We start from the raw sequence: 14,287 nt of genomic DNA, 5'->3' as shown, positions 1-14,287 counted from the left end.
AAACATCTGCTTCCTTTTATGGGAATGAGCAACAATACAGCACTGTTGAGATATCTCTGCATTCACAGCTTCAGGAAATTTTATGCTAATGCAAGCATACCGTTATGTTAAGGTTAGGGATTGATCTTGTATGCTGATCCTAAAACTCGTCACGTACTGTTTGTGCTACACAAATGAACGGTCTCTCAAATCCCTAGGCCTGTTAGCAGAGGCATGCTATTAACTTTTCCAAGCAATCAAACTTGTGATTTGCCTTGTGGGACAATAAAACATGCAAATAAAACCAGAGCCATGGAGAGCATAATATCTTTGCAATGACCCAAAACACTCTAACAACCACAGCGAGGGTTAAAAACTGCAGAGGATAGTGCTAGCAACAACAAGGTCAAGGGTTCAGTTCCCAAGGGATGCATGACATGGATCTTACATGCAATATAAGGCCTCTGTGGTGAAAACTCGAGTCCGCCCCTGCAATAGAGTCTGCTTAGGACCCCAAGGGATCGCCAGTGCCTGATCAAAAGCTATTATCATGATACCTTGTTGTGTGGCTAATTAGAGCCGTGTTAGCTCGTTGTAGCTAACGGTATATGTATGATCATGTTAGCACATACTGTAGGCCAACTGGGCTAACTAAATGATGTGAAAGATAAATGCTCATTTTCATAACCAATGGCTTTAATTATACATCAGTATATGAAAGGGTCAATGAAAGGGTAACACTTATAAATATCATTATAATAGTGAAATGAAATGGTCAAGTGATTAGACAGAATTACCTGTATAATCAGCCGCTACTAACTATAACCATTACAACTTTAGTGAAACAATAGGATGACACAAGGGTCCAATAGGCAGACCTAATTCTCAGGGGGGAACACATGGTTTTAAGGGTGCTTTCACGCTTGGTTTGAATGCCTGGTCCGAACCCCAAGTTCCCCCCTTGGCTGGTTTGTGTTCACATTGTCTTTTTTCCTTCTGAACCCTGGTACACTTGCATCATCAAGCTTCAGTTTTGTGTACAGCTATTGCTAGGTGACGGCCACGAAAGCAAAGTGCCAAAATGGAGACATACGCATATCACGGGCATTCTGCTTTTACTGAATCTTTTGGTTTTGTTATCAACATTATATAGAGAGCCACTGAGAGCGTCTATCTGCCGCAAAAAAAATATTTAAAACGTTCAGAACATCACGCGATGTCTGCAGAAGTCGTTTTTGGTGGAGACAAGCAGACATCATCACTGTTTGCACTGGGTCAGTCCCGCCTGTCACCAAGGTACTGTAGGTGACACGCAGACACACACAGATGACCGTTATGAAAACTAACATTTGTTGTACAGTTGGCGTTTCACTTATTTTTTACTTACATTATTTAGTACTATTGCATTCATATCTGAAGTGAACTGTACCAGAGTTCACACGAACCCTACCCCAGACCACCTCTTTCAGGCAGACTCGGGTGCACACCTGAGTTCAGAAGAAACGTTCACACTAGCTAAACATACCGTACTCTGACATCAAACGAACCCAGGTGCAGACCAAAATTGCTAGTGTGAAAGCACCCTAAGATTTATTTGTCAATCCACTAACAAGTGTGCTGTAAAAGATATTCGTAAATTAGCAGTTTTTCGTATTTTGTGATTCATGTTTATATATTAATTAATATTAATATATTAATAGATAGATTAATTTTCCGTTTATTTGTGCTTTGGAAATTCATTATGAGACCTAAATCCTTCTTCCAACAAAAGTGACTTTTATTAACATTTTTAATAGTTCAGAGTGATATTGGTCTTGTATATTACAGTACAACAAACTTAATAAACTGCCAGTACATTTTCGGTTATTTTGTAGACTTATGTTTCTACAGGTATATTGACTCATTCATTCATTCATTCTTCCTTCAGCTCAGTCCCTTATTTATCAGGGGTCGCCACATCGGAATGAACCGCCAACTATTCCAGCATATGTTTTATGCAACGGATACCCATCTAGCCACAACCCAGTACTGGGAAACAACCATACACTCATTCACACACGCACAGACACGCACAACGGCCAATTTAGTTAATCAAATTCTCTTATAGCGCATGTCTTTGGACTTGTGTGGGAAACCGGAGCACAAGGGTGGAACTTGAGCTCCAAGTGGGCTGTACAAACCTGGAGTTTTTATTTATTTAATGTCTTGTACAAGACACGGAGTCCAATATTGTGCTTTATGAATGTCTACACCTACCCCAACCTCACAGTAAACTGTTGTGTTTTATTAACGTCTACACCTACTCCAACCTCACAGTAACCTGTTGTGTTTTATTAACATCTACACCTACTCCAACCTCACAGTAACCTGATGTGCTCCACGTACACCACCTAAACCCAACCTACTTGCGATGCAATCCCTCCCACTTGGAGGTCTCTGGGCTGCAGCGATACCTACTCCACACAGAAATGCCAACTGGCCCAGCCAGGACTCGAACCAGCGACCTTCTTGCTGTGATGTGGCAGTGCCAACCATTGAGCTGCCCTCTACAGGTATATATTGTTTCTCATACATTATACAATTTCAAACTTTTAAAATGTCAATACAAGTCACTTTGTTCAACTGTAGAGTTAAACTTTTAACATCATACGTCGACAGAGCAGAGATCAACATCCAATAATGCAACTAAAATCAGTAAATACATGGAAAACATTTGTGAATTACAAAATACTGAAACTGATACTGAAACAGATTTTTTTTACAGTGATGATGCTACATAAAGTTTCCAAAATAGTTTAAGCCTTTCCAAAGGTAGCTAGAAATGCCAACACAATCTCACGGCAATTCGTAACTTTTTGATTTAGTGGCTAATTCGTACGAATTTGTACGATCTAATTCGTACAATTTAGTACGATCTGCTCATCCCCCAATGACGATTGGGTTTAGGGGTGGGGTTAGGTGCCACGCCTCCTTTTTGAATCGTACAATTTCGCACAACTGAACTCGTACAAATTCGTGTGAATTAGCCACTAAACTGACAAAACGTAAAATATCTTCGTTTTCTCGTGAGATCAGGCTGGAAATGCACAGGGTTCCCACTAAGCCAAATGTCAAACTCCCTGACTAAAAGCTGATTTTTCATGAACTATCTTTATTTTTTAATAACAGTGAACTACACTGTTCCTATTTACTGTGACCTTTTATGTGAAGCTGCTTTGACACAATCTACATTGTATAAGCGCTATACAAATAAAAGTGAATTGAATTGAATTTTTCATGTAAGAGTGGGGCGATCATTGTAACTTAAATGAGATCTCCGGTCTACCATTCCTTTTTAAATGCTGCTATGCATTTGGTTATGCTGCTTGGTGTTGTAAACTGTAATTTTCTTATCACATTATTTTAACGTTCTGACATAATCACGTTGGTTTAAAGTGCAAGCAGTTTGACCATTTGTTATGCCTATTCATTTACCCACAGGCAAATGCATTGTAGTCTACCACAATCGCAGAAAACAGTCATTTTTTTCACATCCCAAAATAAGGTGACTAATGAACAGAAAAACAGGCGGCTGTTGTGTTTGGCTCTGAGCAGACAAAAAACAGTGTAGTATTTTAACAAGTACAGCCTGCTGACTAAATTTGACTTAAGGGATTGCTGGTTGACAAGGGGGAAAGAATGAAATGGCACTGAAAAGCAGAGCAACCACAATAAACACGTGAAATACTGTGATAAAAAAATACAGTTTGATGAATGGAAAGTAAAATTTAAAACAACAAACAAGAATCCCTGATATCTAAATATGAAATTCTCTGACTTTCAATGTCTGAAATAGACCTTCTAAAATCCCATGATATTCCAGAAATTCCATGACCCATGGCAACCCTAAATGCATAATAATACCTGGTGTAGATGTAACAGTATGAAAAAATCATATCATTATTTTAGTGACCAGAATTATCATGTTTATCAGTATTATCATGGTTTTTAATGCCATGAAAAAGTTCAAAAATAAATGTCACACTCACTTAAGGCTTTTCACCAGGTTTTGTATCTGAAACAACCAAATTTGCAGCTTTATAGCTAAATATCTTGACATGAATGCCTGCATCTTTTATTTGTATAATTATGTTTGTATTATTGTACATTTCTTTGTGCTTTTATATGTACTGTACATTTCAATTCTCTATTCAAGGTATTGTTTGTTTTACCTGTACTTGGAAAACTACCTCACGTGCTTTGTGATGTGATGAAAATATCTTATTTGGATTTTTCTGATTATTTGATTTGCAATTGAATTTTGTAAAGTCAAGCTTCAGCTCATTATTCTCAATAATGTGCAGCACACACTTTAAAAGAAGGAAGTACAACATACTTTAAATTTATTGATTGTCTATATAAACATGCATTTGCATTACAGCTTTTTCCAATTAGCTGAATCACAACATTACAGAATTTCCGGTGAGTTTTCAAAATCACAATAATCAATCACGGTTTTAATAAGAATGAAAATTTGATATGAAAACGGTAATCGTGACTAGGCCTGTCACAATAATCAACATCAACTTATCGAACACATGAACATGACCTCAATCATTTTTAGTGATGCAATATATATAGACCATACATAAAAACCAATGTCAGCAACATTTTAGCTGGAGGTGTCAGTATGGTTAGGAAAACACTAGTATTTTATTTACTATAAAGTATTACAGTATTTAGTCTAAAATGACTTAGTTTGTTATTAAAATAATTACAATTACTATAATTATATAAAATATTCTTAAGAATAAAATCTTATGTGTTCTTTGAAAGAGTGTACTTGCACTATGATGCTCTTATATTGTCATGTATTATTGAATGAGTGACATAATATGGTCTTGAAATGACAATAATATTGTTTATCATGATAAATTGTGGTGCAATAAATCATACAACAACAAAAAATTGATGTCAAGACCGTCCTGATTGTGACAACACTACTCATTTATTATCCTTCGGCTTAGTCCCTGATTTATCAGAAGTTGAAGATGATGATGAACTGCCAATTACTCTGGCATATGTTTTACGCAGCGGATGCTCTTCCAGCCACAACCCAGAACCATGCTTGGGAACACCTATACACACTCTCATTCGCGCACACACTCTTTCACTAGCCAATTTATTTCATCCAAATCATGTCAACACTACCCTGCACTCTCAGAAAAAAATGGTACAATGTTGTACCAAATAAGGTACAAACCCTTGTCACTGGGGCAGTACCTTTTTATGGAACAGAATTGTACCTTAAGACAAAGAAACAAATGTGTACCATTGCAGTTTGTACCCTCATGGACATGATTTGTACCATGGGAAACCAAAATGTACCTTTGGTTTTTAAAACCTGCAGATACAATATTGTACATTCCTAAAAGGTTCAAATCTGACCTATGAAGGTATCACTACAGTGACAAAACACTTTGAACCTTAACAGTGTCAAATGTGTTCCTTCAAGAACTATTAAAAGGCATTTAGCTACTGTATATCCAAAATGTGTCAATTTATTTTCAGTAAATATAAAACATCAAATACATTATTTAAACAATGTCTTTAAAGTTTTATTGTGTAAATGTTTATTTTCCATTTACAATAAGAATAAAAAATACTTTAACATAAATCAAAAGATCTATTTTTGTTAAACATTTAACACTTTTCACAAAAATGTTACAGAAATACATTCTCCCATCTACAATATAAAACTTTTATTCCTCTAATTTTCACACAATACCTTTGTAATCAGTAAAAAGTTAATTTTATTTACTTTCATTTTAAAACAGAAATAGAATTATGCAAAAGTATTGTAACGAGATATGCACAATGTTTAGTTAGTTTTACAAATCTAAAATGTCTGCATGAACACTTTGCATATGCAGGACTTTTGCCAGCTCACGTGCCTAGTGGAAAGCAAACGCCAAAAGGTGCAGATATCAAAAATAAAAATGTATTTAGCAGAAAATGCTTACCAAATGTTTATTAAAAATGCCTTAAATGTTTAGTTTACAATACATATAGTTTTATGTTTTACCAGTTGTTTTGTATTATAGAACTTTATAATTATTGTATCTGAGTTTCATAAAATCACTTTGCCTATCCAGTAACATTTATTTTCATAGATATTGTAATAAAGGAGTTGTTCAACACTTAAGTACCTTTATGTAAACAATTGTGTACCTTTATTTCAGTTGTACCATAAAAGGCATAGAACAGTATCATAAGAGGTCTTTTCTGTACCATATAAGGTACAACTTTTACAAAAGTACAAAAGCTGTTCTGCAAGGAACATTATTCTTACCACTGTGTACCTTTTTTCTAAGAGTGTGGTGTAAAATTGTCTGCCAAATATATAAATGTACAATACAAAAACACAAAAATACAAAGCTTTGATAACCAGCCATGACACTCGAACAACATGGTACAGTAGCAACTATAGAAAAGAGTTTTTAATTGAGAAAAAGCAACAAAAAAATGTTGCTGGGTGCTTTTTTCAGTTACAAGACGGCACCAAAAGCAAGTTTGAAAATGTCTTGGTTCCAGACAGTGATTTTATGATGTTGACCACTAAATACTGTTTGGAATCATGTGATAATATGTTAGTGCACTCTGGCCAGCATGCGTGTTTGGCCCTGCTGAAAACACAGACAAAGCACATCTGCCTAAAGCGCTGACACAACACTCTCACCAGAATGACACGTCCCATTTTCCAACGCAAAAGCTCGGGCAGGATGACAGAGAGGGGTGAAACAGAGAGGTGAAAGTGACACTTCTGCTGCTTGTCACTTCCTTTGCAGTGGGATACTTCTGTTTAGTTTTTATTTGATGTAGAAAGAAGATTTTAACTTGACAGATCCAAACACAGGAAGAAAAGGTCTAGTGTAAACATTCGAGTATGAAGTTGACTAAAAGAGAGGAAATCCGATGGTCTCTAGCAGGACGATTAGTAGTTACTTTTCATTTTCTTCTTTTTTTTTTGGTGATTCAATATTCAATATTAGAAGGAAATATTTACAATCTGCTTTCCAATATAACACTATAAAAATATTGCTGCCTTAAATTTTTTAGTTGAATCAAATTAACTTTTCTAGTCATCTCAACATACATCAATCAAGCTGACTAAAAATATTAAAAGTTAATCTTTGGATAACTTTTGAACCTGATTAACTTGCTAAAGCAACATAAAACTTTTTTTTGTCTTGACTCTTTGTCATTAAATATTTATAAAGTACAATCAGAATTTGACAACAAAAGCAGATAATAAGCAATATGAGCTAGGGATGCACCGATCCCAATACTTGGATCGGATATTGATTCGATACCACATATTTTTGCTGGATTGGGTATCAGCCAGCTGGTACCAACCCAAATCTGATCTTGCCTGTGTGCTATATTCTGTGTAATTTATAAGCCTACAAAAGCCATGAAGGTAGCCTATTATAAGGCACTAGAAAGTTGTTATGTAGGCCTACTATATCCCAAATGTTCCGAACCCATTCAATAGTTTAATATGAAGAACAGATGAATATAGTTAAATTCAGAATATAAAGTGGTTAAATTCATGTTCACTTCAGCACTTCCGCTGCGTCTGACAATTATTCTCCATTGATTTACAACTCAGGCTGCGTGTCGCGCTTGTTTATTACAACACGAAAAACTCTCTAAGACTATTTGTTCCTGTTAATATAAGTAATCAATGGAGAAATGCATCTAGTTTTGCATTAAATGGCTTCATTTTGACCTGCAACAAGGAGTTCATTGCTTTTCTAAATCATGTTGTGCTGTGTCTGTTAGATCAGCAGATCGCACTCACAATACTGGAGTACGGAGGGTTATTACCTGCTTTTCACACACAAAGTAAGCCTACCTGACATTTTAAATGTAAAAAGGCTACTCTGAAACCGTGAATATTTCAATGCAATTTTATTTCAATTATTATATTATTTAACAGACCAGTTTGTGTTTTAATTAGGGTCAATAGTGGAAGCCTATTACAGATTCCAAAGAAATATTTTAATATTAAAAAAAGGAAACATAAGCTGGACCACAACAGATTAATGTCATAATGAATGCTCAAATAATGTAGCCTATTTTACAGTGAGCATCATTTGTAGTTAGATTGTGCTGCCTGTAGGCCTATGACTGTTATTTTTACTAATAAAGATATATTGTTTTTATCACCAGAACTATAGAAGCTGTATTATGCTTATAATAATTAGCATAAAAAATAAAATAAAAAAATAAATTTAAAAGAAATAATAATAAAAAATAAATTTAAAAAAAGAGCACAGTATGGGGATCGGATCTGTATCGGTCGATACTCAGAATTTTGGTATCAGGATCAGATCGGTTCCCCCCCCAAAAAAGGTAGCGGTGTATCCCTAATAAGAGCAAATAAATGCAATAATACACAACAAATAAGTAAATAAATAAACAATTTAAAAAGGAAAATAATTCAAAAATAAATAAATAAAAATAGAAATAAACAAACTAATAAAAAAAAACACACCATCTTATACCATCAATATTAGTGACTAAATAGTCAAAAGTTAAACAGTCACAACATCTGGAGAAGCACACCGCAGTAAAACCCTTTAACGAATTACTAATAATTTAAAAGTACAAACACCATAGATTCTGAGCTGGTACGGTGGGCTGTTACTGTTTTATTTTGTAAGTGTGAGCAGTTTATTTCCACATTAGTCAATGTGTAAACTTGCTTAAGCTATGGTAGATCATCCATATTCACAAAAATGTATGTTATAACAAAGTATAAACTATAGTCTTTGGTTATAATCAATCTTCTGCTGTTGTTACAGACTATAATATATTTACATATACATAAACCTTCATTATCATGTCAGGATAGGAATAGATGCAATATTTGTGACATGGTTGGGTTTATATTTCTACTGCTCTCCCTGAAAGAATGAGTATGTAGTAAACACTTGCATCTAGTATTAGTTAAATGACAGCTTAAATGATATGTCAATAAAAATTCCATACTCATGATAATTTTTTGGGTGGTTAATGCACACAAAATTATTCACATAAGAGAAGTTTGATGATTTACTGGAAGATTTATTGCTCAAGATTAACTGATTAAAAAAAATATAAATACTTAAATGATATTGGACTTGCTAAGCACCTTTCAATCAGTAATTATAGTAAAGATTTTAACTAAATTAACTTAATTGCAGAACAGCTGAAATTATTATTGTACTGTATTTAACATATGGTGTTGTACTGTATTTTTTTTACCATGTATATGGAGCGAACTTCCATTTTATGCTAACATGCAGCGACTACTGTAGAGAATGCTCATTTATGGTCCTACTTTATATTAAGTGTACTTAACTAATATGTTCTTGCATTAAAAAATAAATACAATGTACTTTATGTGTTTATAATGTATTGAAGAATACTTCTGGTGCTATTGAGGTGGCATATGGGTAGGGACAGGTTTGGTGGTATAGGTATGTTTAAGGGTGGTTATGGTGTAAGGGATAGATCAACAGTGTAATTATAAACGTAATTACAGAAATTAATTACAGATGTAATTACATGCATGTATTTAATCAAGCATAAGTACAATGTAGAAACATGCATTTATACAATAAGTACATTTTAACGAATTATTAATTTCAGTGCAAGTACATATTAGTAAGGTCACTTAATATAAAGTAGGACCTTATTAGTAAACATGCACCCTGACAACCTAAGGAGAAAGTGAAAAAACTTGCAAACAAAGTCATTTGTGTTCCAAAAGTGTTCTTGGAGCTTCATATGATTACAATTGAACCACTGAAGTTGACAGTGTTTTCGTTTTTTTTTTCTGGACTCTGAACTGAGGATTCGAGAGCTCGGATTTCATCTAAAATATTTTCAGAAGTTGAGTTCAGAAGATTAACGAAGGTCTCAGGGGATTGGAATGAGATGAGGATGAGTAATTAATAAACAAATGTTCATTTCTGGGTGAACTACTCCTTTAAATGTGAGTAACAACTGAAGTGAAACCTCCTACCTCGTTTCTATAAGATACACTGTATAAGTCTCCTGCATGTTGACTGCATTCTTCCCAGTCCTCTTCTCTGCTTCAGCCACACTGATCTCCATCTTCTTCAGAAGACTTGTCCCTTTTTCAACCATCTGCAAATGTGGGTCCAGAAAAATCACAGTTTTGAACATGTATGTTATCACTGCAGCATGTCAACACACAGGCACAGATTTTTTTAGAAGCACGCTCAGCATTATTGGAAGATAACGGATTTCTCTCCTTTGTTGACACATTTCTGGGTTAAACAGGAAATTTTACTTTAGACATATGGAAGGGCTCATCTTTTTTTAAATAAAAGTAGCCAGGGCGACGCAGTGGCACAATGGGTAGCACATTCGCCTCACAGCAAGAAGGCCGCTGGTTCTAGCCTCGGCTGAGTCAGTTGGCGTTTCTGTGAGGAGTTTGCATGTTCTCCCCGTGTTCGTGTAGGTGTTCTCCAGGTGCTCCGGTTTCCCCCACAAGTCCAAAGACATGTGGTATAGGTGAATTGGGTAAGCTAAATTGTGCGTAGTGTATGTGTGTGTGAATGAGTGTGAATGGGTTAGGCATGGGTCGGTATAAGATTCTGACAGTATAATAAACTTGGATAAAAATATCACGGTTTCACAGTATCAAGGTTTTGTGAATACTACACAAAAATATCTTCTTTTAAATGTCTGAGTAAAAAATAAAAACTTTTTCCCCTTTGAAAACAATATATTTATTTTTTTGAAGATTTATAATATTTTGTAACAGTAAACATGCCAGCCTAAAAATAATTAAAATGAGTTGACTTCTGCTGTCTTCATTAGTTTCAAAAACACAGACTTCACTACAATTTAACAGCATCGCTGGATATTTTTTCTGCTGGAGATATTGTTGTCCTAAAAAAAAAAAAAAAAAAAAAAAAAAGGTGGTATACCTTGAAAACGGTTATCATGCCATGCCTAGTATGGGTGTTTCCCAGTGATGGGTTGCGGCTGGATGGGCATCATCTGCGTAAAACATGTGCTCGATAAGTTGGCGGTTCATTCCGCTGTGGTGACCCCGGATTTGTAAAGGAACTAACCCGAAACAAAATTGAATGAATTAATAAAATTAGCCAATAGTTTTTCATTGACTGGATTAGGATGTACTAGAGAGAACAAATCTTCTAGTTGTAAAAGTTATCCTAAAATAATGTGCCCTTCAGAAGTATTCACGTTCGAGTACTAGTGGTGGAGACAGTACTGAAAAATCATACTCAAGTAAAATTACTATTACTTGCCCAAAAACGTAGTGCGAGTAAAAGTATCTGTTGTAAATATTACTCTAAGTATGAGTAAAAAGTAGACAAAAGTTAAGTACTCAAGAGTAGTGAGTATCATGCTGTAAAAAGCTGATGTGTTTACATGTAGCATGTGCATGTGTGTAAACGTAACATTCTGTGGTGCATTTAGTTATTGCCCAGCAGGCACACAACATCATAAGACAATGTTATTTTGATGTCAACACCGACATTGATATTTGGTTGTTTTTAGGTTGTGTTGGAAAGTGACCAAAATCCTACGTCGAGCCAACATCTTAAACCAACATCATATTCACGTCTGCTGACATTTATACGTCAGGTATGGCAACCAATATTTAACGTCTGATAGACGTCATAGTGGTAACTTCCACACAACTTTAAGTTGTAGCATCATTAGACATTGGTTGGACATTGGCGTCAACCCAATTTTTATTTCAACAAAAATACAATGTCCCCACAACATTAGACAACGTCAATCTGATGTCATGTTGACGTCTTGTGCCGGCTAAGTGTTTAAGGCCATTTCGGTCATCATACAGTAAACATCCGTGATCTTCTCATCAGTGACATGCATCTAAACAGTCTCTGGATCAATGCATGTAAAGGTTTTGGACATCTTCTTGGACACTTTTAATGCTTCCAAATAGTTTGCAGTATTTATAAAGAACATGTCTTGAGGTAGTTCAGTATGATGCAATTCATCTTCTATGCGTGATTTGATTGGACAGGAATCACATGACTGATTTTTCTAATCCTCACAGACAAGAAAAAATAAAGAAGTGACTGCAGTTTGAAGGGAAGTAGTGGAGTAAAAGTACCGATACAGCACTAAAAAATGTACTCAAGGAAAAGTACACATTTTTAAAACTACTTAGTAAATTACAGTTCCTGAGGAAAACTACTCAATTACAGTAGTTGGAGAGTATTTGTAATTTGTTACTTTACACCACTGTCAGTTATATAGCATAATACTAAATGTTTTCCACATGCTCTGCTATGATTATGAGATAAACACTTTTAATAAACACAGGCAATAAGTTAATGAAAGAGTGAATCATTTTCAGTTCCATGACAGGTGATTTTAGGTGTAGTGATGGATACAGGATCATAATTTATAGAGGTAAACCTGGTTTTACATTTGCACATTCGTTCGTGACAACCTCCCTACATTGTTTACCATGGTACTTTGAATAATCGGTCAAATCACATGCAAGTATGACTTTGAAACAACATTAGCACTGTTTATTTGACTTTGAACAACATTGTGCTTTAATGGTTGTTGGCTGACAATACAATTTCAGTAATTAGAATTAGCAAAGAATACTTTTCTGAAATTATATTATTGAGGAGAAAGTCAGAATGTGCCAATATAAAACCAAATTTACCTCAATTTATTTTAAGAACACTGTTGTAATTATTTCATTTCTAAATACTACTTTAATACTGGAAAATACTAAAGACTTTGTACCGTGTTTCAATAATCAACAATAAAATCTAAAAATTTATTTGGAGCAGTGAAAAGATTGGCTAACGCATAGACTATATCAGGGGCTCCCAAACTTTTAAGCCCGCAACCCCCATAATAACAATGCCAGTGACTTGCAACCCCCAAATTCCTGAGAGATGGTCACAAATATACAAACGTTGCACACACAACAATAGGCCTATATAATACTCGAGCATACTGACAACACAAAAGTGTGAAACAGTCTAACAGTCATAGGCTACAGTATAATTGACATTTATTAATTTGTTTAATTTAAAATTAACATCACCTAATGAGACTGGTGGGCACAATGTTTTCAGCACAAGTCTATTCTTGGTTTAATTTTGCCACTCTGAGATCATTCTCAATGTTCAGTAGTGGCCTGTATTTATTTTTAATGTGTTTGATTGCCATAAAGGTGTCAGAAAGTTTACCATGGTGCTATAAAATCAATCTGCTGGATCTGACGCTATTGCGGTGTTGTTGATCTAACTTAAAAACACAATCCTATGAAAAAAATGAAAAGCTGGTGGCTATTTATGTGCATGTTGTCGCTTTTTATGTAACTATTAACTACAGTTTTTACCTTCTGCGGGTTATGGATTAAATATGGTAATTCTAATAGCTTAATAAAATGTATTTGTTTTTTTTTTTTTTGTTTGTATTTGTATTTGTTTTTCTGTTATTGTCCCGCAACCCCCACTTTAACCACTGGACTATATAACCTATAGCTACAGACTTGACCATGTTAAAAGCTTTGGGCTGACACACACATCAGATGAGTGTGTGAGATACTGGGTGTTTACAAACTACGTGGCAAAGGTTTGACAGCATTTAGAAACGCGACTTTCTGCTTACCGTGCTTAATATACAGCCATAATTCAAATAATTCTGAAACACTATAACAAAAAACAACAACACACACGTAACTAGTATAAAATGATCTTAAAATCTAATGATATCTTAGTAGTACTGCTATTGCCATTCATGAGCCAAAACAAAACACTGGGGTGCCGTTCAGATCACGAGCTCATCCGCGCAACATCCACAAAACAGCGCGATATCGGCCACGCAGTTTAAAGAGATTCAGCTACAGGTTTTACCGTGTTCTTTAAGTTGTTCTGCGACTCAGAAGGAGTCAGATCTGTGTTTCCAATCACCGCTATATCCTCGCTTCCTGAATCCGCCATGGTTTACCGTCTCGCGCTTGCGCGTTGCCCACTTTCACCGTTTTCGCTGAGCCCGTGCGCGTGCACGCGTCTGTGACATACAGTTAATCATTAAGAATATAAATACATGAAAAAAAGTGTTATGCTAGCTGATCAGGCCATGGGAAGATGTGAATTAGTGGATTTTTCCACACTTAATAATTTATTTAAAATTAAGTGGTAAAGACGTTTTTAAACAAACCAACATCATGTTATATTTTTATAATTATATGTGTAGCTCGGTTGGAGGTTTAGATTTT

At 35.1% G+C, this 14,287-nt stretch overlaps 1 protein-coding gene across 2 annotated transcripts in view; it reads right to left on the bottom strand.

Moving 5' to 3' along the window:
- The window catches only part of snx4 (sorting nexin 4), a 38,538-nt gene extending 24,496 nt beyond the window's left edge, over window positions 1-14,042 (bottom strand). For both annotated transcript variants that reach the window (XM_056465685.1, XM_056465686.1), the window contains exons 1-2: window positions 13,923-14,042; window positions 10,034-10,158 (exon numbers count right to left, since the gene is read on the bottom strand). In XM_056465685.1, the coding sequence (XP_056321660.1) occupies window positions 10,034-10,158; window positions 13,923-14,009 (212 nt within the window). In that variant the 5' untranslated portion in view covers window positions 14,010-14,042. The remainder of the gene's footprint in view (window positions 1-10,033; window positions 10,159-13,922) is intronic.
- Between the last annotated feature and the right edge of the window lie 245 nt (window positions 14,043-14,287).

This window comes from Danio aesculapii, chromosome 9 (genome assembly GCF_903798145.1).
Source record: "Danio aesculapii chromosome 9, fDanAes4.1, whole genome shotgun sequence".
In the NCBI taxonomy this organism is placed as follows: domain Eukaryota; kingdom Metazoa; phylum Chordata; class Actinopteri; order Cypriniformes; family Danionidae; genus Danio; species Danio aesculapii.
Note: the sequence above shows the minus strand (reverse complement) of the source record. Positions and strands in the feature narration are given on the sequence as shown.